This window comes from Watersipora subatra, chromosome 3, assembly GCF_963576615.1.
Source record: "Watersipora subatra chromosome 3, tzWatSuba1.1, whole genome shotgun sequence".
In the NCBI taxonomy this organism is placed as follows: Eukaryota; Metazoa; Bryozoa; class Gymnolaemata; order Cheilostomatida; family Watersiporidae; genus Watersipora; species Watersipora subatra.
In genome coordinates, this window is record NC_088710.1 from 54,340,306 (window position 1) to 54,366,771 (window position 26,466).

At 35.6% G+C, this 26,466-nt stretch overlaps 2 protein-coding genes across 2 annotated transcripts in view; both read right to left on the minus strand.

Annotated features, from left to right (window-relative positions):
• LOC137390083 (mitochondrial sodium/calcium exchanger protein-like) overlaps window positions 1-7,637 on the minus strand; it is a 29,628-nt gene extending 21,991 nt beyond the window's left edge. Inside the window, exons 1-4 of the mRNA XM_068076331.1 lie at window positions 7,468-7,637; window positions 4,656-4,794; window positions 768-911; window positions 377-429 (exon numbers count right to left, since the gene is read on the minus strand). Coding sequence (XP_067932432.1) covers window positions 377-429; window positions 768-911; window positions 4,656-4,742 — 284 coding nt within the window. The 5' untranslated portion in view covers window positions 4,743-4,794; window positions 7,468-7,637. The remainder of the gene's footprint in view (window positions 1-376; window positions 430-767; window positions 912-4,655; window positions 4,795-7,467) is intronic.
• Window positions 7,638-13,462: 5,825 nt separating this feature from the next.
• LOC137391136 (uncharacterized) lies at window positions 13,463-26,081 on the minus strand. The gene is made up of 12 exons (XM_068077500.1): window positions 25,947-26,081; window positions 25,445-25,606; window positions 23,595-23,772; window positions 23,037-23,231; window positions 21,364-21,554; window positions 21,086-21,199; window positions 18,645-18,942; window positions 17,528-17,767; window positions 16,682-16,888; window positions 16,117-16,318; window positions 15,779-15,947; window positions 13,463-14,161 (listed from the first exon to the last, which is right to left on the minus strand). The coding sequence occupies exons 1-12, from the start codon at window positions 26,015-26,017 to the stop codon at window positions 13,924-13,926; spliced, it is 2,265 nt and encodes a 754-aa protein (XP_067933601.1). The 5' UTR covers window positions 26,018-26,081; the 3' UTR covers window positions 13,463-13,923.
• Window positions 26,082-26,466: the final 385 nt, after the last annotated feature.

Sequence of the window (26,466 nt, forward strand, 5' to 3'; positions counted from 1 at the left end):
GAAATACTGAATGCAGAACAAGGAAATTGCTGTGATGAACATGCCTACGAAGGTGACAGGACTTGACTATGAACTTATGACTGAAGAGTGATAATATTGTGATGATGCTCAATAGCGAACGTTCAGTTGGAAAAGGATAAGGTGACCGAAGATTAGTTATCGATAAGTAAGCCTTCTTATCTACCAAAATGCCATTTCCATCAGGTATTCAGTAGATGAATGCGGTGTGACAAGAGCACCTGCTATCACTTGTTGAACAATGCCACAGTACAACAAGCGCATTGCTAGCACTGGTCACGCGCAGAAATCAAACAATATGATTTTATGATAGCGAATACTGGAGTCTGTAGTTCATTGTATGAGCTGTTCTACTTACAAATCATCAGCTGTAACCGCCAGAGCGAGGAACAAAAAGAGCCACCAGAGAATCTAAAAGCATAGTAAATTTTCTCTAGTTTCGGTTACTGTGTACTAACATAAGCCAGACGCACTTTACATGTATATGTAGATATGAGTCAGATCGTATGACACATATCCCATATGATTACAATAGAGGGGGCACTATATCATGGCTGACATATAGTATGACTTGTCTTGAATAATTATGTCTTGGACTCACATATAGCTATATTCAATCGACTATATTCAATTTCAACTTACAAAAAGCGTTAGGGTATGTTTTCAACTGTAGACACTTGAGCGCTATATATAATATCTTAACAGAAAATATAAAATCTAAACTGTTAAACCCAACAAATTGAACTTACAAAGATAACCACTCCAAGAGGAATGACTCCCGAAAATTTACAGTAAGCAGTGACTACGTAGTTGATGAAACCCTCATCTATCGCACACGCGTCTGTCTTCTGGGCAAATGAGCATTGGTCCTTGACATTGTTTATGTCATCACACTAGAGAAGAGACAAGTTCCTACTAAACGTCAAAAAAGCACAAAGCAGGAGTCACCTAACCTCTTACTATTTCACATTTAAGTGACTTGAAGGATGTCTGACAATAGAGACGTTATCCAGAGTATGTGAGTCGTGCCTTATGATGTGATGAAAACTATCACTAGAGAGCAATATAAAATACCTCATTCTAGTCTATGTTTAACTTTTATCTATCTATATATATATTTCTCAAGTTTGTGTGTGTATTCGTCTGTTGTTGTGACTGTCCAGCTATAGCTATTATTTTGGCAATGCGCCCGGGTGTTACAATCCCTCTGTTGAGAAATATTTTGGGACTTACGGATAGGCAAACTTGTTCCGCCCCAGGATATCAACAATAATTTATCTCGAACAATATGTCCTCGAACACGAATCGATTTTGGCAATTTGTGTATTGATTATCTACGTTATTAAAAAATATACCTCGCTGAACTCGCCATAGCAAGTTATCTGTATCCGTTTTCCAGTATATCCGTTATAATAAAAACGATTTGCAAACAGATAAATGATAAAATTTTTGTTAAAAGTTTGAAGTTTATAAAAATACATACTAAAATTTCCTTCAAGTATGTGTTTAGTAAACTAAATTTATTTAAGTTAGATTCAACGTTTATGTTACACATCTGTCTCAAAGGTAAGTACTCCCCATGGTAAGTACTGCACGTAGTACATTGTAACGTTACATGTACATGTTTATTATCTTGCAGATCATAACCACAAAATGCACTAAAGTCATTGTAGGTACTTATAGTTACTAAGGTTAACATATTGTTTCGTTAGTATTTTTTAATGGTGACGATTTTTACCAGGAGGTGATTGCAATAGATAATGACTATGGGTTTCTATACCACTCTATGTACGTCTATAGCCTACGATATTTTCGCATGCCAACACTAGCACAAATTGACATGCCAATTTTTGCATGCCATCAATGAAACAAACAGAGATCATATAATTGTATACCAAATAATTTTTTATTGTAATTTTAGCGAAATAGACTATATTTAGCCATTACTCTGTAATGATTTCACATTTATGTTTAAACACCTTTACAGTTTTATTTTTTCTTCTAATTTATTTGAACTGCACAAAATCACTTTTCTCATGATATAAAGTTTAAAAGTTAGAATGATAATTGTTGTAAATGTTAAAAAAATTAATTTTCTGCGCAGACCTTTTTATTACCCAGCCAACACATTTATCTAGTATTCCCACGACCACACGAGTGGAGCGGAAGTGTGGGAGTTTTTATGATAAATGCATGTGCACACAACTTACGAAAATTATTCATCAACAATGAGACGAACCCTCGTCAAGAAATTTCATCAAAAAATTTAAGCATCGGAATTTAAAGTCGTTAAAGTATAAAAACGATACAAAACACATTTAAACCTATTTAAATATGTTACCAAGTCTTTGTAAACCTACGATAATATCTTAAAACTTACCCATCTGATCGGATTATACACAAATAGACAGATTAATTTGAACGAAAATTGCCACAAAAAGCTTGAAAAGCTCGGTTTAACAAAAGTTAAGACCGACAATTGAAACGCCAATAAAGCCGTGCGACCGATTGTAGAACTATTTAGCAGTGCGCATTTCACGAGAAAACCGTGCTCATTCCATCAGTCTATGGCATTTTTTACTTGTAATCGAATTTATTCGAAGGTTTCTGTAATAAACGTAGACCGTTTGAGGCGTAGACCGATTTACAGGTACGAAATTGTGGTACACAGTTTATCAGCCTGTGTTTTTTGTCCCATCACCGAAGGTTTCATTATTTGAAACGTTAGCCGAAATTCTTTACAACTTATGTACAAGCTAGGGCCGAACTACAACGCCCCTTCATGACGAGAACATTTTTTATTTTGCTACAGTTTTATACGCGTGAATATTCTTACTCGCTTTCTGTTAAAGATCGCTTATCAAAACCTTTCTACATTCAACGCAACCAACTTTCAAACTGTGTATAGTACACAGTAGCTTGCCATTTTACTTCTAATTTTGCATTTCAGAGTTATAATAAACATATTTCTTTATTGTTGTTGAATTACATACATTACAGTAAATTAGGCCTACAGCTTTATAACACTTTTATAACAGCTTTTATTTTGCTGCAGTTTGCAGAAATCTTCGAGACGCGTGAACGCTCATAGGTTTTCTATTATTGCTGTATTACTATATTAACAATATTGGTTATTTTAATAATATCAGTGCATTTTACTTACAATATTGGCCAACATTGCATTTCTCCTATTGCAAGGGAGAGATATAAACGTGTAATATTTTCCTTTCATTGTTGTTGTTTGTCATGACCAAACACTTTTTAAATAAATTTTCTAAAAACCTATATAAATACCACAACTTCTCGATATTGCTACCTATGACGTTTTGAAATGTAAACAAAATTGTGTATTGTTTGTCTATTATTACTATATTAATAAAATTGATTATTCTAAGAATATCAGTGCATTTTACTTCTAATATTGGCCACTATTGCATTTCTCCTTTTGCAGGGGGAAAATATAAACATCTTTTCCATTCATTATTGCTTATTGTTGTATATAATAACACCCACACCCAGTACATTACAGCTACCATTGCAGTTATCCTATTGTACTGCAGAGCCATTTGATTGCTAATATTGCATTTCTCAACCATCAGTACCCTTTCTTTTTCGCCAATATCTCTGGCCATCTCTTTGGTCGTGGGCTGTATGACAGTAGAATTTCTAAACGAAAAATTAACGTGCACGTTTCACCAGTCTATAGCATTGTCGAATTGCCGAAGGTTTTGGCAATTAACATAGGAGTACAGAAATCGTTTCATTTTTGCCGATTTCAATTTTTTCATTTTCATTTGCCGACACATTTGAATACTTTCCCATTTTAACTGAGGTCCAACGCAGTATAAGTAAAGCAAATGATGATGATATTTTTTAACGTTTCTTATGAGATTATTACAATAATTAATTATAAGTTTGGATGACTACAGAACAATGACTACTCAGTACAGACTTTCTAAAAATCTAACGCAGTGTAAGTAAAGGCATGACGATGATATTTTTTCTAACGGTTCTAATGAGATTATTGCAATAATTAATTATAAGTTTGGATGACTACAGGACAATGACTACGTAGTACAGATTTTCTAAAAATCTATATAAATATCACAACTTCGTGATATTGTTAGCAATGCCGTTTTGAAATGTAAACAAAATTGTGCATTGGTTTTTTATTATTACTATATAAATAATATTGGTTATTCTAATAATGTCAGTGCATTTTACTTCTAATATTGGCCAATATTGCATTTCTTTTTTTGCAGGAGGAGAGATATAAACATATAATCTTTTCATTTCATTATTGCTATTTGTTGTATATAATGACACACAGTACATTACAGCTACCATTGCAGTTATCCTATTTGACTGCTAATATTGCATTTCTCAACCATCAGTACCCTTTCTTTTTTCCAATATCACTTTGGTCGTGGGCTGTATGACAGAGGAATTTCTAGTTGATATAATAAATAACATTCAAATGCTTGTAATGATGTACAAGCTGTAGGAGGTAAGGCTATGAAAGAACAGTCAAAACATCACGAGGAATCAAACAATTTAGAATTAATTGCAGATTATAGACAAAAAACATTTTCAATATTTTTTGTTGTATCATTTTTGTACTACTACAATGTACTTACTGACGCAGTAGCCTTGGTGGAGTTGTCTCCTGCTACCAAGCTGGTGACCAGACAAAGGCAGAGCAGTTTTCCCCACAAACTAATCATAGTTAACTAAGAGAGTAGAACTAGACTTATCAAGACCTCATCCTCTGTATGCCTACAAATCAAATGTGTGCTTTATACAAACTAGCAAGTTATGACCAGCCTAGAGTTTGTCCAAGAGAAATACACGCTGACCCACCAGGAAATGTTGACACAGCTTATTTAGATGAGACATAACCTTGTAAAAAGCAAAAGGTCATAGTAATGGATCGCTTCCTGATCCTCTGCGCATGTTTTTTGCCATTGATCTCTTTACATATCTCTATCCATTGACTCTCTCACACCATGAAATCTATTGACTTTTTTAGGCATTTCCATTCATGGACTACTTTTACAAGTGCAATTCTATTTTCTTTTCAATTAAAAAAAACTACTACATAAAGACAGGCAAGTGTGAATGGAAATGTAAACCTAATGTCCGCTTTTTCAAGGATCATTTTCCAAGACTTTGCAAGGTTGTCAAGTTGCAGTACAATTGCCGAAATTATGTTATGCATAATTTATCCGAATCCACACACACATCAGTGTTGAATTTTCTTTGCCATTTCATTCTATTTTGACTGTGTTTAGTTTGTGTACTTTTGCTTTGTTATGTGGAAACTACTTTGAATATTACAGGTTCAGGTACAAGTGAAGGCGTTAAGCTATTGTAAGCAATATTGATAATTACCAGTACAAGTTACTTCTTTATTCTATATGTCTAGCAATTAAAATACACAACTAACAAAATTCTAAACAATGATGATGACTGTCTTTATTGCTTGTCCTTTAATGTATTAGGTGTCATTTTCTTTGTAATATTGCATATGTCTCTGGTGTTTAGGGGCTTCTCCATTATGTTAACTGCTTTTGCTAATACTTCTATACAACAACTATCACAATAATTAAAATAAGCTATTAAAACAATTGTGATAACATTAATGATTTTATTATTGTTACTCTTTGGCAAAAACTCAGAAAATAATCTGCAAGTGGGTAAACTTCAATGGATGCTCAAGTTTATGTTTATATATTTCAGTACGACTGTAAATGTGGCGTCTAGAACTACAGTTTAACAAAACTGACTGCCTTGATTGTGATTTAAGTAATTTAAAAAATCAAAACATGTCTAGAGACTATGCTATTCAGATACAAGCTCTGCAGGTCTAACTGCTCTAACAGAATACATTAATGAGCCGGCTTCATCCAAGAAGTGCATTTCAACTTTGGCCAATCCCAACTATTGTAAAGAACTATTGCGCCGAGACAGCTTGTTTGAATAACCTTTGACCTCTTTCCAACGACCCTTCCTATGTTTGGACAGTCATAAAAATTTACTGGCCATAACACATCCTTGCAACAAAGCGATGTTAGGTAAGCTGGTGATTTTATGTGAGAGTATTACTTGATATATATAAACTTCAAAAAACTGTAATCTAATAGCCATGTCAGAGGGCAGCAATACCACAGCAGAGAACAGCAGTACCACACCAGAGGACAGTAGTGCCAGACCAGAGGCAACACTTATTAACAACACTTATCTAACATTTATTAATGATGTGTAGGCAATACCATGAAAGAATGAAGGATGTCCTCTATACTCTAAATTATTTTGCTTAGCAGAAATGTTCAAACATATAATATTTCATTGACTAAAAGTCGTTAATGAACTTTCTATATACCTAAATGCAATGTTTTTGCAACTCAAACCTACTTCCAGTTTACATCGTTGCAGCGGATTGCAGTTTCTTATTACATGTTTTATTTTAACAAGTAGGTTTGTTGTCATAATAAAAGAGTTGCACACAGCCTTTCTGGACTGGCCTGGCCAGTATGGCCATGACAAATTATACCTTTAAACAAACAACCACGCAAAAAGAAGTTGAGCTTTATTATATAATTGGTGGCTTAGAAGAAGTTTTTCACAGTCAAGCTTTTTTAACAAGACAATTTTGTTCCATTAACCCAATCATGTTTGAAGCTATTTATAAGCAATTTTACCGCAGTATCTATATGGTTGCCATCGGGTTAGCGATGGCAACAGCATCATTTATTTTAATTGTCATTGTAACTTTACATGCAATTAAGACTGACTGCCTGAGTAAAAATTATAAATGTTATGACCTGGCAAAAATGTCATTTTTGGATTTGTTTAGTTTCTTCTCAATTGCATAGCCTACCTGCAACTTGAGTTCTTAGGCAATTAAGCAAAACAGAAATTGGCGTCAGACCGTTGTTAATGCAAATTATACATAGTAAAATGCATGAACAATGGTGCCCAAGCCTCATGTTGGCTAACTCAGGCATAACACCATCAAATTGTTCAATTGGGTTTGCCGCTACATGTACGTAAAACGATGTTAGCGGTATTATCATTCATTCTGTTGTATTATTGTATTTTTATGTTAACATCCGGTTTGATAGGATTGTTTTTACTTACATAAGTTTTTGTTATTACGGTACACTTGGGCTAAGTTCGCAAAAAAGGTTTAATCGTATCTCCAAAAACCGTCTTCTAAGAATTCTCCACCTTCGTTTGATAGCTAGCTAACACAACACTTTCAATGCCATCAGCCTTCTTGCACAAGCGCTTAACCGTAAACTAAATAATAAATTTTTACATTTTTTTTCGATGTTAGACTAGTGACAAAAGCGATTTGAAGAGATAAACACGTTTGAATTCTGATAGATACGACCCAAGGTATGTTTAGATAATGTGCAAATAGTACATACCTGGTGCTTTAATTACCTTTCCAGTTGAGAAGTTTCGTTATAGACAGTGTATGCATCAAGTTAAAGTTTTTGCAGAACAATATGTTCAAAGAACGGCTGCTGTGCTTATGTAAGCGCTAGCAATATTTGATATTCCTTCGATAAAATCCAGCTGAAGACGAATGCAACGGTATGCTTATACCAGGGTAGAACGGTAAGCGTATATCAAGCGTGAACAGCTCGAGCAGTAATTAGTAAACACGCATGAAACGTATCCATAAAAATAGCAGAAATTACACTTTTTATCGGGGCGAGAACGGCAAATATTTCTCTGCTCCAAGTTTATGAGTCCTTGCTAATATTTGTGCCGCCAATATTTAAACCCGACATAAAATAATCGTCATATTGTGATAAGAAGGGAGTTGTCAAAGCCCGCACTATTGAGCACATAACTTTTAGTTCTCTCATTGTGCGATTCATAGACCTATTAACTATAGGCCTACAGGGCTATACTTGTACTAGACTGGGCAATGCCAAGCCACGGTGTCCTACATAAATAGCCACATTCTTCACGACGTAACGTCAACGCTTTGTTCACTTGCAGCTGGTCAGGCAAGTGAGTCATCATTGTTTACATTGAAAGAATGACAGAGGACAGCTTTGTTGCTACATGTAATTTGACATAACTACTAAAGTACACAAGATATTGGTTTAAAATTTTAGATGCAAAGCTTATACACTATGCATTTCCTACCCTGCAAATTTGTAAACATAAAGTGGAATATTTCATATGTAAAGTGCCAGTAAAAATGTATATTGATCAATTCAAAAAATATTGCAAAATTATCAATGTTGCCCTATGCTATGGGCTAACATGTCCAATAGCTAGGTGTACAAACTGATTTCAAATGCATACACACTGGTAAATGGTACACTGATCGCAGTTGCCATGAACATAAATGTTGGGTCTTAAGTGTTATGCAAACAGCATCAGAAAAATCGTAGAAAACAAACGACAAATGGTACACTTTTCTAGACATATTGTGACAGGCTACACATGACTAAAGACGACCAGTCGGCGGAGCTTTGATCTAAGATTACTTTTGTTAGCTGCTACCTTTGTAGCCTCATGGTGAATTCTAATTCTGACATATCTGGATGTGATAGTTTTAATTAACGCTGCGCTGTGACTTGAGCATGGAAATTCCTGATGCAAATTGCTTTGTAAAACCAATGAAAGAGTCTTCGTGACTACCAGCTTGTGTATGTCTGCAGTGATTCCTTGTAAGTCGACACACTGCCATATGATCTGTTCTGAGCCTAGACATATCTTTGTGATGACAGGATGAGGTGTAAACAGACCACTTCCATATTTTACACTGATTAGTATCGCATCATCCCTGGTGCGTAAATCTGGACAGAAGGCTATAAAGCTGGTGCAATCATTGCAGTTGAGTTTTAAGCTCCGTACCACATAACCTGCTAAATAAATATCATATGTTAATATTATTATAAAAAGTATATGTATCAACCGTAAAATAAATTTACCTACATCTCACTGATTTGCTGCAGTATTATTTCAAGCCACTCTGCTACCTGTATATCTGTTCTATACACTAACAAAAAGTGAAAGTAGCTAATACCAAAATACATGTACATACCTAAATCATGTACCACAATATGGGCAGTCATGCAGTTTAGCACATGCAGCAAGGCTGCAATGTGTGCCAGATCTCTTGTTTTGTAAAAGATTTGGAGGAATTGGTTGTATTTACCTACTGATGTACTCCACTATGTTCGAGACAGATTTTGACAGATCGATTTCCAGCCGTTTGCTTGATTCCAAATAATCATGGAAGTTATCGTCACTTTCTACATGAATTTTTCTTCGTTTAGATGAGAGAAGTAGGGAGCAGGAGCCATCTGAGCTATCACAATCAAGACAGTTAGCACTCGTGCTAGGTGTGATGTCTGTTTTCACTAGTCGAGCTTTCAGTGCAGATTTGAAGCTACAGACATCTGGATTATGGTTGAAACCTCCCTTGGCCTGAATCTTTGAGGGCAGTGTTTCTATATGCTCCTGTCCAAGCTTGTACAGAAGTAGATACTTAGCCTCGCTAAATGTTTGAAAAATTTAATTCCCTATTCCAAGGTACGAGGTACGCTTATGTAGAGGGGAATGATCTCTTCAGATTGCTCGGCGGCTGTTGGCTCTTCATAGCAAAGTGAAGGTTCCAGGACTGGCTCATCTCGGTCTGGTGGAGATGATTTAGATAGTGTTGGTCGGCATAACAGTCAGCTATGCTTTAGTTGAGTCGGTTGTAAATATTTTGGCAGAGAATCAAACACCCTTGGTACAGCAGTAGGCTTTAGTATGGCAGCCATCGTCAGACCAGGAGGTCTGCAGGAGATCACTGCCGAGCGCAGAGTATTTGGAAGGCATCCAGTCCTTACGTTTCACGGCGTCTATCCACTTGTTACATATGTCTCGGTGTTTTTCTTCCGATGGAAAGGTGTGGAAACTGAGTTAGCTGTCTTTTGCTGGAGTATTAGAACAACCAAATGCACAGCAAAAATTTTTACTCTTGTCCTGCAAAATAATCAGTAAATAATTGCATTCTTATACTCATAATCATATTATGAGTATATTATCATATACTCATAACTCATATATTTATAATCATATTATGAGTATATTATCATATACTCATAACTCATATATTCATAATCTTATTATGAGACCATCATAAAGTAAAAATCTTTTCGTTGGGTTTAACTACACTTCTAAATATAGCACAGCCATCACCATACTCATTTACTAGCCTATGTCCACCTGCCATGGTGATGAAAAACTTCATGAAATGGGCAAAACTTCGTCTACTTCGCGGTTGGCACCTCTTTGTGCGAAGCAACTTTTCAAATATTAGTGCCAGCAATGAACTATAAGAAAACATTTTGGAAAAAACTATTATTTGTATGCATATCTCGGAAAAATCCACAAGATTTCTTGCTCTTCATATCTAGGTACCTCTCACAACCACACTTGATAACAATTGGAGTAAAATTTACCTTCGAATCATTTCCAGTGCTGGTAGTTGCTCCACTTTCCATGGCTTCCTACTTGAAACTATGGCCTGGACTAGGCGAAGTGAACAAAGAAATAAAGTGAACATAAACCTATTTTCTGATGCTGTTTGCATAACACCTAAGACCCAACATTTATATTCATGGCAGACTGCAATCAGTGTACGATGTACCAGTGTGTAGGCCTTTGAAATCAATTTGTACACCTAGCTATCTGACATGTTAGCCCATAGCATAGGGCAACATTGATAATTTTGCAATATTTTTTTAATAGATCAATATACATTTTTACTGGCACTTTACATATGAAATATTCCACTTTATGTTTACAAATTTGCAGGGTAGGAAATGCATAGTGTATAAGCTTTGCATCTAAAATTTTAAACCAATATCTTGTGTACTTTAGTAGTTATGTCAAATGACATGTAGCAACAAAGCTGTCTCTCTCATTCTTTCAATGTAAACAATGATGACTCGCTTGCCTGACCGGCTGCAAGTGAACAAAGCGTTGACGTTACGTCGTGAAGAATGTGGCTATTTAAGTAGGACACAATGCTGAGCCGTGATGCATTGGATTGCCCAGTCTAGTATAGTTAATAGGTCTATGGTGCGATTGGGCATTTGTCTTAAAATCGTACAATAGTATATTATTAGACTTTTGTATAGTTTGTTTTAAATAAAACTATGATATTGTTCATAAGTATGGTAGTGAGTCCAATGCATGTGACAGATTTGTCCTCTAAATTTTTTCCCCTAAAACATTGTCTCAGACAAACCAGTATATAAACCCTTAAGCTAGACAAGCTAAACAAGTAGCATGGGTTCCCTAATATATGGTCTAGTCTGAGCAAATATTTATAGACAGTACATAATAACATTGACATACCAAAATAGATACACATGTATTTTTTTTGGAATTTCAACTCATGCAATGAATAGCTACTCTGACTGAATACACTAGTTGAACAACAAACAGAGACTCTAGTAAAATATAAATAAATGTCAGTAACAACTACGATTTTTGTTCTTCTTGAAAATGTTTCCCAAACGTTTTTCACCGCTCTAATCCAATGTCTTTTAAATATCCTAGTTAGTCTTTCTGTTTCTCAATAATGACTTGCTGTTTGTAGTTTTCTTATTTGTGATTTTGTAAACAGCGTTGGACTATAGAATATACTAATATGATATTCTGCAGTCAACCATTAACAAGATTAAACCTAAGGCTTCGATTGAATTGCTTTTTATCATAATGTTCGGTAGCCTTCCATCACAAACTTGACCCTTTTATGAATGCAAAATGCACAGCTTAAAAATGGAGTTGCTACCTCTAACAGGTTCACTTCTAAATCTATTGGCCTATTTAAGCTACACTATTTATTTTATTCTATGTGTGAGCCCATTTCTGATGTTTTATAAATATTTCATAGATCAGTAGTAGGCACTTATTTTACCATTTCAATCCAATGGCTAGTAACCAGAACATTTCACAAAAACAAGCTATTCTGTTTGTGAAACAAACATATAGCTTGTTATATTCTGTTGGTCATGGCAAATGTATGGTTATGCGTACAAATATTACAAACTGTTCAAACTTTTTTACTAGAGTTCCTCAATCATCCTCGTTTCACTCACCTGTTTTGGTATGCCATACTCATCCTCTTTTCACTCACCTGTTTTGGTATGCCATACTCATCCTCGTTTCACTCACCTGTTTTGATATGCCAAACTCTCTCTACCTTCTTTACCTACAGTAACATTAATCATCCAGACCAACTTCTATTTCACTTTTTTCCTTCTCTAAGAAGAAACTTAGTAACTATTGTTTTTTTTTCTGTTTTTCTTCCCTCTTCATTCATAGCATTGTGTTCCACACTTCATCTTTTCTTTCAGCTTCCGGGGTGTTGACTCAGACAAAAGCTAATTTTCTACTAATTCACTTCGGATGAACAAAAGCTTTAAGATTTTCTAAAACATTAGACTTTACTACAAATAGTAAAAAGTTAATAAAATATTTTCAAAAAATGAAGGTAGAACTTATTATAGTGGTAGTTATCTTTCCACACTATCTCTTTATCGTCACGAGTTAACAGGCCATTTATGTCAACTTTTTTGCTGTATATAGACTATATTCTTTAAAATCGACTGGCAAACTTTTAGTCTTTAGTAATGCTGGAGTTGCTACACCTCCCAACCGCATCCATCAAGAGTCAGCAAAGTTTACAAACAGTTTGAATTTATTATTATGTCGAACGTTGTTAAACGCGAACAAGAATGGAGCACTCCCTACATTGGTTTTACCATAAGTCGAACTTTTGCTGTTTTCCTCCTTTAGGTAATTATCTCTGTTAGTTGCTAGTACCCTGGCATTTTAGTGCTCTGTGAGAGATCATCAGGTGTCCAAATGAAGCATAAAAAATAACTATCTGCACTATTATTCTGAAAGGCAGCAAGGTGCTTGATTAGCGTAGGTATTCGAATACACATGTAAGTCTACTAAGCTGTATGTCATCAATTCGAATCTGTACGGTGCAATACCTTTTTCGCAACCTCCGACAGTGGCGCCGCACATATGGACAGACAGACAGACTTATTATTTTAGAGAAGATTATTCAAAATGTCTCTAAAGGAATTTTCATAGAGACAGCATTTCTTAAAAATACTTCTTCGAATGAGCTGGGAACATTCAGAAGTTGCCTATTCCTGATTTTTTACTGAATGGCAGAGTAAATGAGCAGTTGGAAAGGTCTGAAATAATCACCAATGGACAGAGGTGAAGTTGATGTTTAGTTATCTGCACCTGGTTAAGCTACCAACTAGTTTTTGTGAACAGCCAGATATACTAATGATGAGAAAGTTAGATACCTCTAAAACACAATGATCTAATAAAATACATGTATCACTATTACACTTTTATTTAAATTGTTTTATTAAATGCACAATAAATACATATAACTATTGAAATAATATCAGCGGTAGCCTCGGTAAACTTAGAAGCAACAGATTCTGCCTTGTAAATGAGTTTTGGATTGTATCCAGTCGTATGTGACATACAGTGTTTATATAGGGCTTATGAAGGGGCTATCAGAACTTTACTATAGCCATTGCAAAAAGATTTGTAATAGTCATGCAATGACTGTTAATAGTATTATAGCAATGCTAATATGTCATCATTGTCAATATGAAAAGTGAACACTCGCCAATACCAAAATGGCGCGCAGTGTACTATCATTTCCAAAAGCCCTGTAGTCTCTGACTTGTGCGAAACACGCTGATAAGATAGCATACTGAACTGTATTTTATAGAGATTACTACATAGTGAAATATAAAATAGATTTTCAAGACGATTTATCTAAAACATCATGCTGGAATAATTAGTGTTTCTTGACTTAAAAAAATTCAATAAATAATATCAAAAAGTGAACTCCTTCACCGGGACTGCATTGGAAGTTCTACGTTGCAGACCTTCCCCGTCATCATCCTGCTGAAGATGAAGAAAAGATGCTGGTGTTAGCTCAGAGTTCCTACGATGTGCGTCATGGACTACAGAGACTATATCTTCTCGACCCATCCCACTGAGAGCTTTGAGTAGAACCTCGACGGCACTATCACCTCTGGTTCTGGTGCTCCTTTTCCACCTCAGCAGTATTCTACATGAGATACCAATGTTTCGTGGCAAAAATGGTAAACAAAAGTCAAGTGTAAGATAGATACATAAAAATCTTAATTCTGTTTGTGCCTTCTTTGGTAGTTATGCTCCCTTGTTCATTGTTTGTTTCATTAGATTCTGGCATGTAAGTCAAATATTTGACACCAAATTTCAAGCTTAAACCTTCACCCTCAACTTCTACAGCAGTTACATTTTTTATTGCAGAACTTCTAGTAAAATTCAACTTTAAAAAACCATAGCAAATCAAAATTACATGATATAATATACAGAGATTTATAAAATAGTAAAATACTAGTAACCCTACTCAATATGAAATGGATCAAACACAAAGTTCTACTTTTCACCATTCCAATTTTCATCACTAAGATTCTCATCTAGACAAACTTTCTTTTTAATTTAATTCTTTTTCATACTATTTGCCCAGAAACCCGCGTTTCAGTAACCCATTTGCCCACTGAAACCCACGTTTCAGTAACCCATTTGCCCACAAACCCACGTTTCAGTAACCCATTTGCCCACAAACCCACGTTTTAGTAACCCATTTGCCCACAAACCCACGTTTCAGTAACCCATTTGCCCACAAACCCACGTTCCAGTAACTCATTTACCCACAAACCCACGTTTCAGTAACCCATTTGCCCACAAACCCACGTTTCAGTAATCCATTTGACACATCCACTATAGTCTATCAATCCTTTTTCTTGAACATGAATCCCGATTCCTGACAGAAATCTGTCTTGTGGCATAAATTTTTTGTTAAAAGTGTACATATTATCATAGGTGGTAGTTTCGGTTTATTTATTGGTGAGGCTGGTCAATACGATGGTTAAGTATTGTTTGTCGTGCTTTGTGGTCTTCACTAGAACTGGCGTCTCTCGCTCTTTTGTTAATGGTTGTACATAATGCCAACCGCACAAAAAACATGGGCGTTTTTTGCTGATGGCAATTTTGAATGCTATTTATTTAGCTACGCATCTCCTGCCTCTGATGCCGACTGAACTATTAGCGATCGAATAATTTTAGTCAGAGAAGAGAGTCGACTCATACATCGGGTACAAACTTTAGACCTCGACTTATACGCCGTGTCGACTTGTATGCAGGAACTCATGGTATGTGTTATTATTGGCTAAGCGCAAGGAATGATTCAATTCTTCGACTTTCACTTTATGCCCAATATTTACATATACTCTAGCAGTATAACTCAATAATCACAGGTAGAAATATACGATATTTGAGGAGTCAGGTTGGTTAGACAGCAGGATGGCAGCATTAGGTATAAATAAGTTTACATATGCTCAGCTACACACATAACTAGCTGCATGCACTGAGCGTTACACTTGATCAGTGGGAAAACTTGTTTATTTTAAGCTAATTACCATAACAATGTTCTACAAGCTTTTGAATTGTTATGCTATGTTTTGCTACAGATTAGTATTTTCTGTAGGACATGGAACTAGTTATCGCTTTGCTCTGTAAATGACAACTTTTTATAATAAAAGAACAAGGGGTACATTAAAACACTGTTACCAGGTAGAATTGACCTTGACACGGTATGATACTTATGGTTAAATAATCTAAAAAGGGGAGTATAGCACACCTGTAGGTGACGTCAGACAGACTGAGTCCATTGCTCAGAGCATCAAATCCAATACCAGTGATGGTACTGTCAGGCATGTCAAGGTAAACAGCGAGAGTTAACCCTTCCTCTATCATGCGAGATAGGGTCTGCAGAGAGCGTCCAGATAGCACCCGAGGCTCTCGGTAAACTGTAGAGAGCAAAGGTCAAATCAGCGATTGAGTAAAAATCTCATGACTGGCTTCAAACTTAGTCAACTTCAGAGTGCATGACTGTATAGTAATAAATTTATATCAGTGCACACTGATAGCAATAAAATGGATTAACAAATATATTATATTAGCAATTCATCTACTTACTCATCCTCTTTGGTCGGAGAGGTGCAGCAAGGCGTCTCACTGTGACAGTCTGCTCTCGCGCTTTTTCTGCTGTAACCTTAGCAGCTTCCTCTGCACTAACCAGGTCTTTGACATAAATATTCAAGTCAGAGAGAGGACCCTCTTCCTTAGTTTCATCCACCACAGGCTCCTGTTCTTGCTCAACATAGAAGTATTCAGCCACCTGTAAGACAGTGTCGTTTGTGTCAATAGAGCGACATTCATCAAGCGAGAAGACTGGATTGATTAACATAATATCTGTAATCTCATATCTTGCCATGATATTTCAACTGATGTATGTATACCGTATAAATCAGTACGTAAAACATAGAAAAAAAGCTGCGGCTTCTAGGTCTTGAACATGTAAAAAACGGAAGGAGCCATTCTACTGGAAATCTTGACTACTCGGGTAGCTAATGCTCACATCAACACAAAACAGAGATAACTTGCTGTATAACCAATTATTGACTAACGTTAATATTTTTCTTAGCATTCGTTGATACAAATGCTATAAAAAAATTCTGACTCAAACCAATCTTATGCGCACCTGTTCTGCTGTGATGGTAAAATGACACTCTCTCACCAAAGTCTTGGTGACAAGACCATCCGAGGCGCTGGTGTTTTCGACATAATATTTTATGAAGGCCTCGATGTCACCTCTAGCGTCTGTACTCTTTGGCTCAATCTCAAATGTCATGAAGTTGTCAACATGGTTCTCGAGGAAGTAAGGATGCAGTGGAGCATCTTCGACTGGCTACAAGTTGAATAGTTAGGTTAGACTCGGAGGCCACTGAGGAGAGGAAAGCCAGTTGGGGAGCTCTCCATAATGCCTCATACCGATGGATTTATAAGGACATAAAAGACCAAAAAAAGAGAGTTGTCAATGCAATCAATCACCAATGTTAAATAAAAAAAATCTACAAAAGTTATTTTTACAAAAGCTGCTGTGTTTTACACGTAGGCAAGATTTTCAAAACTTATTAACTCAAAAATAAAACCAGAAAACTCTGTTTTACGAATATTTTCTGTGACTATAAACAATTGCACAAAGCGTTGTTACAAACTTTGGATTGATTAAAAAAACAAATAATACAGATAATGTATTAAATAAAGCAATGTAAGAACCATTACAATCGGTTAAATTATTTTCCGTTTTTTACAAGAAAAAATTTCATAAAGTAATTCCGGAATGTGAAAAGTAGCTCCAAATCGGTCTTATATTTTCTAGTTTGGCAGTTAGCAAAAAATAACACAAGCTTCTACAATTGTAGGGTAGGAATTCATAAATTAGGAGTTAACCTTTACATGCCTTGCATTTTAATCTATGTAAATGATTAGTATCAATACCAAGAAGTGACGACTTTCTCTGTTATGCCATAACGTATTAGCTTACCTGCACGCTGCCTCCGACTTCTATGAACCCACAGTCACTCCCGTCATCGACTTCTATATAATTGTAGTCTTTTTTTATAGACTTTGACCTAGATAGCTGCTTGTTGATCGGCTTGGCTCGGGAATGTTGAATATTATCTTCAGACTCGACGTCATAGATGTGTCTAAACTCTAGTGTAGATTCCTTTTTTTCGTTTTCTGAAAGACTTTTAGCAAAGTCTAACTCGGAATCAGTCAGCTTCTAAAAGCGCAATAAAAAAATCATTATTTTGAGCTATCATAGAGGTAAAAATCAGCTGCCATTAAACGTTTGCTTATTTGCGCATTTTTATATTCATGGTTTGTTCAACAAACAATTGCTAGGATATTAGTTTGGACAAGTATTAGTTTAAACTATCGTAACATCTGCTCATTTTTTAAAGATAGTGCAAAAAAGAAAAGAATTCATAATTTCGCACTTTTCAATTGATACTGTTCAGTTATCTGTGACATACATGTAGGCCTAAATGCAACCTATTTTCTGAACTGCTATCTACCTTTTTTAAAACAATGTCTGCTACGTCAATGTCAATGAACAGGTAATGGATTTCCCTATTACAGCCTACTAGATAATATCAATGTCCATGAGGAATATGTATTCAAAGGGGGATTGGGAGGTTGAGCACCCGTCCCCTATTTAATGAACTGAAGATTAAGTTCAACTCTCAGTCATTGCACCTAAACGAATCTTGTTGTAGTAAATAAAGAGTTTGGCGTGCTGTAGTAGATCCCCTCATTGCATTCTTGAAAGGGATAAAAAGGCGCATTTTCCAAAAGGGAGAAATAAACAAAGGTATAGAACTATGCACATAAGGTGAATGCATAGTAATAGTTACAAGAAGTAAAATTGGAGAGCCCAGTGCTGAAAGTACCCAAGTCTTCTTCTAGAAAAAACTGAGATATAAAATTTAAACACCCTTTAAGACATTCTCAAGTTAATTTTTTATATAGATCACTTTTGCTGGAAATGCTGAAGTTCATTTTTTTTAAATTAACCATTGCGAATCAAATTTTATTAGGAATCTCACTCGAGCAATTTTAGTACTGGGCTCTTCAATTCGAAAACGATTGAAACTCACGACTTCTGATTGAGAAGGCTCCCTTGTTACAGGCACAGCATACTCCGGCTGACCATCCAAGTCTAAAGACACGTGCTCCGGTCGGCTGATGCACATAATTCCATCTGCCTCTCTCTTGCTGATTACCTCAGTTAATTGCAGGGGCTTGACTAGCTCTATCCACACGTTCCAAGACTTCTTTAACATTTTCTTAAATATTAGAATTTCTCTTCGACACTTAGTCATCTTAGTTTCCAGAACTGGCAGAGCATTTTTCATCCTTAGCTTTCTTTTAGCAGGAGCTCGAAGTATAACAAACCTGTAACACACTCACCTGATACTACAGAATATCACAAACAGCCTTAGATAGCATGCTATAATTATGCCTATAGTTGGGAGCCTTTGTAGATAATGTGAACAACTTTAGATAACATGCTATGATCATGTCTATAAAAATTCTTAGATGTAACGTTACTGCGACATCTATAGACATCTATAGATGTCTATAGACATCTATAGATGTCTATAGACATCTATAGATGTCTATAGACATCTATAGATGTCTATAGACATCTATAGATGTGAGTAATCTTAGGAAATATGTTACAGTCACACCTATAGATACAAATATTTTTAGATGGCATGTTATTGCGACATCTACATAGATGTGAATATTCTTAGATGGCATGTTATAATCACATCTATAGATACCAGCAGCCTCAAATGATATGCTACAAAAAGATAAATATTCTAATAACGCAATAATAATATAGTTCAAAAATAACCAACAAAAAATAAAAAATATTAAAATAATTATTGTTTATGCAAAATGTTAAAAGTATTGCCTTGAATACGTTGTCTTTTTATTTACAAAAAATATCATTATTTCAAATTAATTTTTTATTTACCAGTTTTATGAATAGGTACAAAAACCAATAAAGTGAGCAGCAAAAAGCAATTTGAACAGAGTAGAAAGTATAACAGAGGTTTGTGTGCCAGTATTGAGACAGTGAAAAGTGGAGAAAACTAAAGTGGCAAAGGAAGTTATACCTTCCAAAAGATTTTGTCTCGAATTGAATGCTAAAGATGGTTTTCCGTCGTCTGACAGTGTCGTCACTAATGAAAAGATTCACAAATTACATGTATATAAAGTCAATCCAGGGTAATGCTTTGTATAAAACAGAGCAGGCATTAGCAGCAAATAGCCTCTAATCCTACAATGCAAACAAACTAGTCAAACTTCCTACACAAGTGTAGTTCGATCACCTCTTGAATCTGATTTTAATTAAAAATGGTAGCTACAGGAAACAGGTATACCGGATGAAACTATAAAGTTTCTGAATGCTAGATGGTAAATTTCGTATTGACACTGTATGCGTATTTACAAATTGTTCAAGTACTTTTCACCTTTGAACCATAAAAAAACTTTATTGTTCAAAGCCGTAACTCGAGATAGTATCGGTAGTCTACCACCATCACTCTAACATCATATTGCAAAGTTTTTAGCTATTTTTGTGGCATATCTATGAGAATTTTTAAACACTTTACATTGTCACATTTTCTCAATATTTTGCTTTATACTAAAACTAAATTTAGACTTACTTCCCTTGGTAAGTAAACTCAATTGTTGCTGAAAAATTATTTTCACTGCTGCCTATTCAATAATTCACATTTAGCAAGAACTTGCAAAATTGAGCTGTTCTTGCACATTTAATGCAACTCAACACAGAAAATTCCATTTTGCGCTTTTCATTATAGTTATACAAGTTTAACTAACAACACCTTTCAAGTAGTAAGGAGAATAGATTTTTTAGCAAAAAACATCTAAAGAATTAAGTTTTACAGTCAAACAACCTGCAATCGTATCAATAGCAAAAGTTTTTCATTCATAAACATTTTGTTGTCTTGAAAAGGTTTCTTAATGCAAAACCATAGATCACCAATGGCATAGCTTTTCCAATAACCGAGTTAAAAGTTAACTACATAGCAATAACACTAACAATCCAAGTTTGTGATTGACTCACGCAACTGAATGCTAAATTTGTCAAAATATTTTACATGAAACTTGCTCAGAAATAAGATTATGATATCATTCATTTAATCGTTTTCTCCGAATCTGTAACACTGTCACTATCAATGACAGACTTGAAGGTGAACTTGCCCAAAATTTTAGTATATTTTATCAGAAAGTATTAGTATTTTTCTATCATTTGCGACTGTTTTTTTATGTTTGAGGTTATCTGACTGCCAGAACGTTTCAAGATTAAAATCAACAAAACCTGATCACAATTAAAACACTCAGAAGAAAAAGACTAGCTCTCGGACTAGATAGTTAGTATTCTAATGAGGGGTCACTAAACTTCTGAACTCAATCCGATGTCTCACTGAGGCTCACAGAGCTCTAGTGAAACTCAGAAGTCAAGACTGGTCAGCAGCAGTCTAGTCGGTCATTAACTACGTACCTTCCGAGGTTCTTGGCATCAAAAGCTACGGTAGTTCTTGTAATCTTCATGTTACTCTCCACCACAAACCACTGGTTGAGCTCCATGTCCTTCCTCATAATTATAATCTCATCTCTATAAGACAAGGTAAACCAGCAGTCAATGACCAGCTCCCGAGGGACAGCGCATTACTTACGACAGCTAGCTGCGACTTCAGACACTCCAGGAAATTAGACTGCAAATAGATTGTGAACTCGCTTTTGTGTAATTCATATAAATAGTTCTATTTATATATTGACCTGTGTTCTTCTGTAAAACCATCTGCAGTGGTGGGAAGCTTAACGGAAACCATGCGACGAAAGCTGGTTGCGCCGCCATCCGCAAGGATTTCAAAATAATCTGTGGCTAGCTCGAAGTCATTCAGATCAGGGTAGTTGTAACGGAAGCTTTCCTTCACCATCTCTGCCTTCTCCATGTTGAATGGTATAATCTGAAAGGAAAGAAACACAATGACCGATAGCTATAAACAATGCGGACACCAAACTATCTGTCAGCGCTCTTTGACATTTTCAAAATCTGAAAACTTTGGCCTTGTTTAGGGTAAAGTTTCACTACAAAATCCAAAATCGTACTACGAAATAATTTTAAAAATATCACAAGATATGCTACAGGCTTTAAAAAATTGCTGTAAAATGGTGACAAGTAAATTTGACCAATCAACATTCAGAAAAAAGCTTTGTAACATTTAACTTATAGGATTAGCATGTTTACACCTAATGGTAGAGAATTATTTACAGATGATTGGTTGATGATCAATGATTCAAAGCGGATGTGAGCATTGTGTTAAACTATACAGTGTTATTCCGAGTTTTTTTAATGCTTGTAAAAAAATCAGAAACATTAAAACTTTTTTTAGTCTGTGTACCATGCAAAGAATAAGAACTCTGTTTATGCAAGACTGTTCAACCCAAAAGTCTAGTTGGAGATTTCAGGTTGCATTCACCGGATTGTATAACACAGTCTATCCATCAAGGGTTCCATATTACATGTATATCATAACATGCGCGTTATGTACTAGGCTTGCCAACTGAATATGCCGTAGGTGTAGATTATAGTAGTGAGTGGACCACCAAAATCGTGTCACATTAAGGTCACCCAGATTGTAAGATAAAATCATTGCTGCACAATAAAAACATTTTCGATTATCGGTATATGCCTCGATACATGCGTAAACTAATTGTTTACAGTTTATTGATCCGACCAATGAAATGACGCAATACGTGATCAAAAGCGAGTGCATGCAACAAACAAGCAATTAGCAAGAGCATGCCTGATTGATGTCATGTCATATTTGAGCAAATCTTAACAATAACCATAAAACTCCTTCATACAAAAGGTCAAAAGAATCAGTGAATTTTCACACTTGAATTGCAGGTTCTTATGGGTAGACAATGATTATATGATTATATTTGTAGACTACACTCGTGTATCGCTAGAAATGTCATAGAAATATAAAGTTTATACAGATACAAACTAATTACACATTTAATGAGGCTAATAATAGGTAATGTGACCAATAAGATGTGTCAATTCTGACAGACATCAGATTAAATGCTGCCGATTATAATTCCATTCAATAGATATAAAGTTTTCTCATTACAGTATATAGTTAATTATTCATGAGGCAGCAATGTTTGTATTAGCTTGCGCTATTCAACGCTGCCTATTATTCATCTTGTTGTTATTAGTCATTCACCAATATTCTCTTCTCTCTTAGACGCCAATCAGCCTTCCTTTGCCAACGCAGACTACACATCTCTGTTGCCTAGCAACGCACACTTCATGTTATTATCTTTTTAATCCTAACAATGCATTTTAGTTTCACCTATTCACTACTTCGTTTCAATTTTGTAGCGATAGATACAGCTCACCGATAAGCAGGCGCATGAAGAGTAAGCTATGGAATACCAACCCGTATTTCAATGGCTGTGTCATGGTCTACACATTTCTTAGGAAATCGTAGCGATATATAGCGGTTGAGCTTTGCGTTGTATAGTAGACCTTGGTCGGTGACGGTTACACGCTCTACCCGTGGCTGCACAGTGGCTACGAATACACCTAGTCTATCTGTGGCGAATTCCATCACAGGGTACTGAGGATCATCGCCCTAAAATCATAAATAAAATATACATCGATAGCTATTAAATTCTGCCTCGAGACAGATCAGTATTATAATTAATTGATCAGATGCCATGAGTTATGAACATATTAATCGTAGAAACTGAAATATATTGATTATATGGCTTGTCTGATTGTATTGTTTACTTGGTTGCTATGGAAGCTTCCGACAATTAAAATTATATGGCATTCAGAATGATTGCCAGTCATAAAAGAGATTCAACTCTGTGTATCTGCTGAATGCTGTCAATTTTGACAGCAACCAGTTGGCACGACAGCTTACAGCGCGGTAGTTGAATAAGAAACTGAAAAAAAATGCGAAAGAGTCTAAAACTTGTAAAGTCAGACTCACGTAGAGTGTCCAATCGTGATAGGTCCATTCTTCTTCTCCCTTGAACTTAGCCTTTAGCTTGATCTCTTGAAGATGTGGATGGGTGATGGGGTGGCATGGTAGCCATACCTCAACTGGATGTTTCAAGTGTTTCTTGTTTGTGGAAAAGTCATAAATGTCTCCGTTGATCTTCTCTAATCTGGTAGAAAAAATTTCATTGTGTAAAAAGATTATGAAGATTTCCAAGAGAAGAGCAACAACTCCCACATTAGTTGAAGCCAACTAGGTGTAGTAAGGCCTGCCTGCAGTCAAACTTATATCGTACAATGTACCAACAGGACTGTCATCAGTTATAAGATCACCTTTCTTTGACGGTGAGTGAAGACTGCATGTATGGTAAGACAAGGAAATTTACAACCCTTTTCACTTTTTACTGAAAGGTAAATTTTTTACATGCCAGCAAGTTTCTTTAGCTTGAAGTCTTAATTCAAATAAACCCAGTGATCAAGAGTTGGAAATTTGCTCCTATCCAATTAAGAGGTTGTAGCATTACCAACTGCGTCATTCCTTGCTGTCTCAGCAACAGACTTAAGAAAAACTCTGTTTACAAGCAATAACCTACATGAACCGTTTTTGTAATTGCAGTATGAGTAAAAAATTTGAAATCTGCAGATGACAGCGTGAGGAATCGAGGAACGCAATACAATCTAGCAAAGATCTTCCGCTATCAGGATATTACAAGTATTTCATATGACTAAATATAATGCTGTCTCGGTCTGCAGGAAATTATCTTGTATAGTTCTACTGTTATTACACTTGAGAGTTTAGTTCATTCAGATTAGTGAGTCTACATAGACTGTATCAACTGTCCATGGAGACAAAACACTCCACCCATACCTTTTTACAAAAGTAACAATTGCTTTAAAAGGCTATCAAATTACAAAGACGTGCCGACCGCAGTATTTGTGTTCGATAGAAGAGGAGAACGTTAATAACGAGTCAGCAGTCGTGTTTAACATTCCAGCTTCAAAAACAAATAGCAACCCTTTGAGAAAGGTATCAGTCATTCGCCTTTACATGGAAGTAACATGCTACGAGTCGTAAAGCTATATAACTCTATGTAAATAAATACATTTCCTATGGCTTTTCATAGAGCCATAGCTAGATCCTGCCCTTTTTTTCATCCTGCAGGTTATTCATAAAAGTAATTGCTACAATTTTCAAAATATGTCTTAGCTGCAATTGAACCACCTATATGTAAACTATTGTGCTGATTTGGTACAGTCAAACCTCTACCCTAGACCACCCGAACATGAAGATTTCTCAACATACAATAAATGTAAAAATTTGACTGTACTTGGAGTAGAAAACACTCAACTAGAGCTACAACCTGGAATTTTTCTCCTAGTAAATGAAACACAGGTTCACCTTTTCTTAGCAAACTATAGTAGGATATGTCGATATATAACCAACTAGTTTAAGATATTATTTATATAGTTTCTATTTATTACCTAGCAGATTATTTATGCAGTGCTTTAGCAGATAATCCTGTGTTGAAATAAACTGACTAGGAGACGTTGTGTCATCCCTGCTTTAACTTTGCCTGACAGTCTAGTTTTACCACGCTAAATATCTACTAAGGCTAAGGCTTAGTTTCTTATTGTAAACATGAACCTCAGTAATTCCGTTAGTCTGTTATGCGGCATCATCAAGTGTAACACAAAAGAACAAAATTGCCAATAAGTGTTGTATGATGCTTGATGACTTTCACATATATATATCATGGGCTAGGTCATTCATCTTTGTACGGAAGATGTCATCCTGTCTATACATTTGTAAATAAATCACTTGTATTCATTGTATTTTCTTACCTGCTAAGTTCTGGCACATGATCCCTTCGGTCAGTAGCCGTTATTCGCTTGACAGTTATATAGTCTTTCTTTGGCTGGTAATTTCCGGGATGTATGACGATTTTTCCATCGAATATATCAAAATCTCCTCCTTTCTTGTGTAACCATATGTCCAAGGTGTTCCTTCAATCAATGAAACATTCATGTTTGGAAAAGCATATATAAGAAAGCGGAAAGGAAAAGTAGAAAGTAGAAAGGAAAACCGGTAAATATCTGTCCTTGCATTTTTGATAGAGAAGTAGATATATTACAGGTTCTTGTATAATAAGAAGGCTGTATGCTGACACGAACCCAAACATATACATGTATGGCAGCAATCTGTAACAGTTATTAGTATTATTAAAATTCAGATTTCTTAACTCATGCTGAATTTGTAACTTTCGTTTATCTTCTTTTTGCAAACAATTTCTGCAAAGTGTTATATTTTAAGCTATTGAAGGCAAATAAAAAGTGAGCAACCCACGCATCCAGGTAGTTAATTAGTCGTCCAGTACGGACACGGTTGCTCCGCACCACTTCGTCTTTCACTCTCATGCTGTTGAGTAAATTGTTCCAAATACTCAACTAAATGCGCAGCTGTGGCAGCTCAAAGTCAGCAGGTCACAGCTTAATAATAACTCATTACCAAGCTTAATGGTACCAGGTGCAATAACCTGTTGTCGCTGTGTGTATAATGCCACAAGCGTCGACATGCAACCGTTGCCAGGTAAAGGGCTTCTTATTTTCTATAGAGAGCTGCGCAAGGAATAAATATGATTCTATATTTTTGAACAATTGCCGTGGGACACAGTAGATTTATAATAGTCGGGCTCAAACACAAAAATGGGGCAGCCTATTATTTTCACGAGTTGTGAACATTACAAACAGCGTGAGGCAGCATGGGTCAGCTGTCAATGAAAACATAATGATTGATAAATGCAGACAGCCTGCTTTTGTAGTAAGACTTAGCGAGGTCTCCTTTTCCAATAATAGAGCTAGTCACT

What these genes read in the sequence shown, in the direction of transcription:
- LOC137391136 (XM_068077500.1), bottom strand. Translation starts at nt 26,017, where the DNA reads ATGAGAGTGAAAGACGAAGTGGTGCGGAGCAACCGTGTCCGTACTGGA. An exon ending in CATGTGCCAGAACTTAGCAG is followed by an intron (nt 23,773 to 25,444) that starts GTAAGAAAATAC and finishes TTTTTCTACCAG; the next exon opens with ATTAGAGAAGATCAACGGAG. An exon ending in CTGTCTGACGTCACCTACAG is followed by an intron (nt 14,162 to 15,778) that starts GTGTGCTATACT and finishes TATCTCATGTAG; the next exon opens with AATACTGCTGAGGTGGAAAA.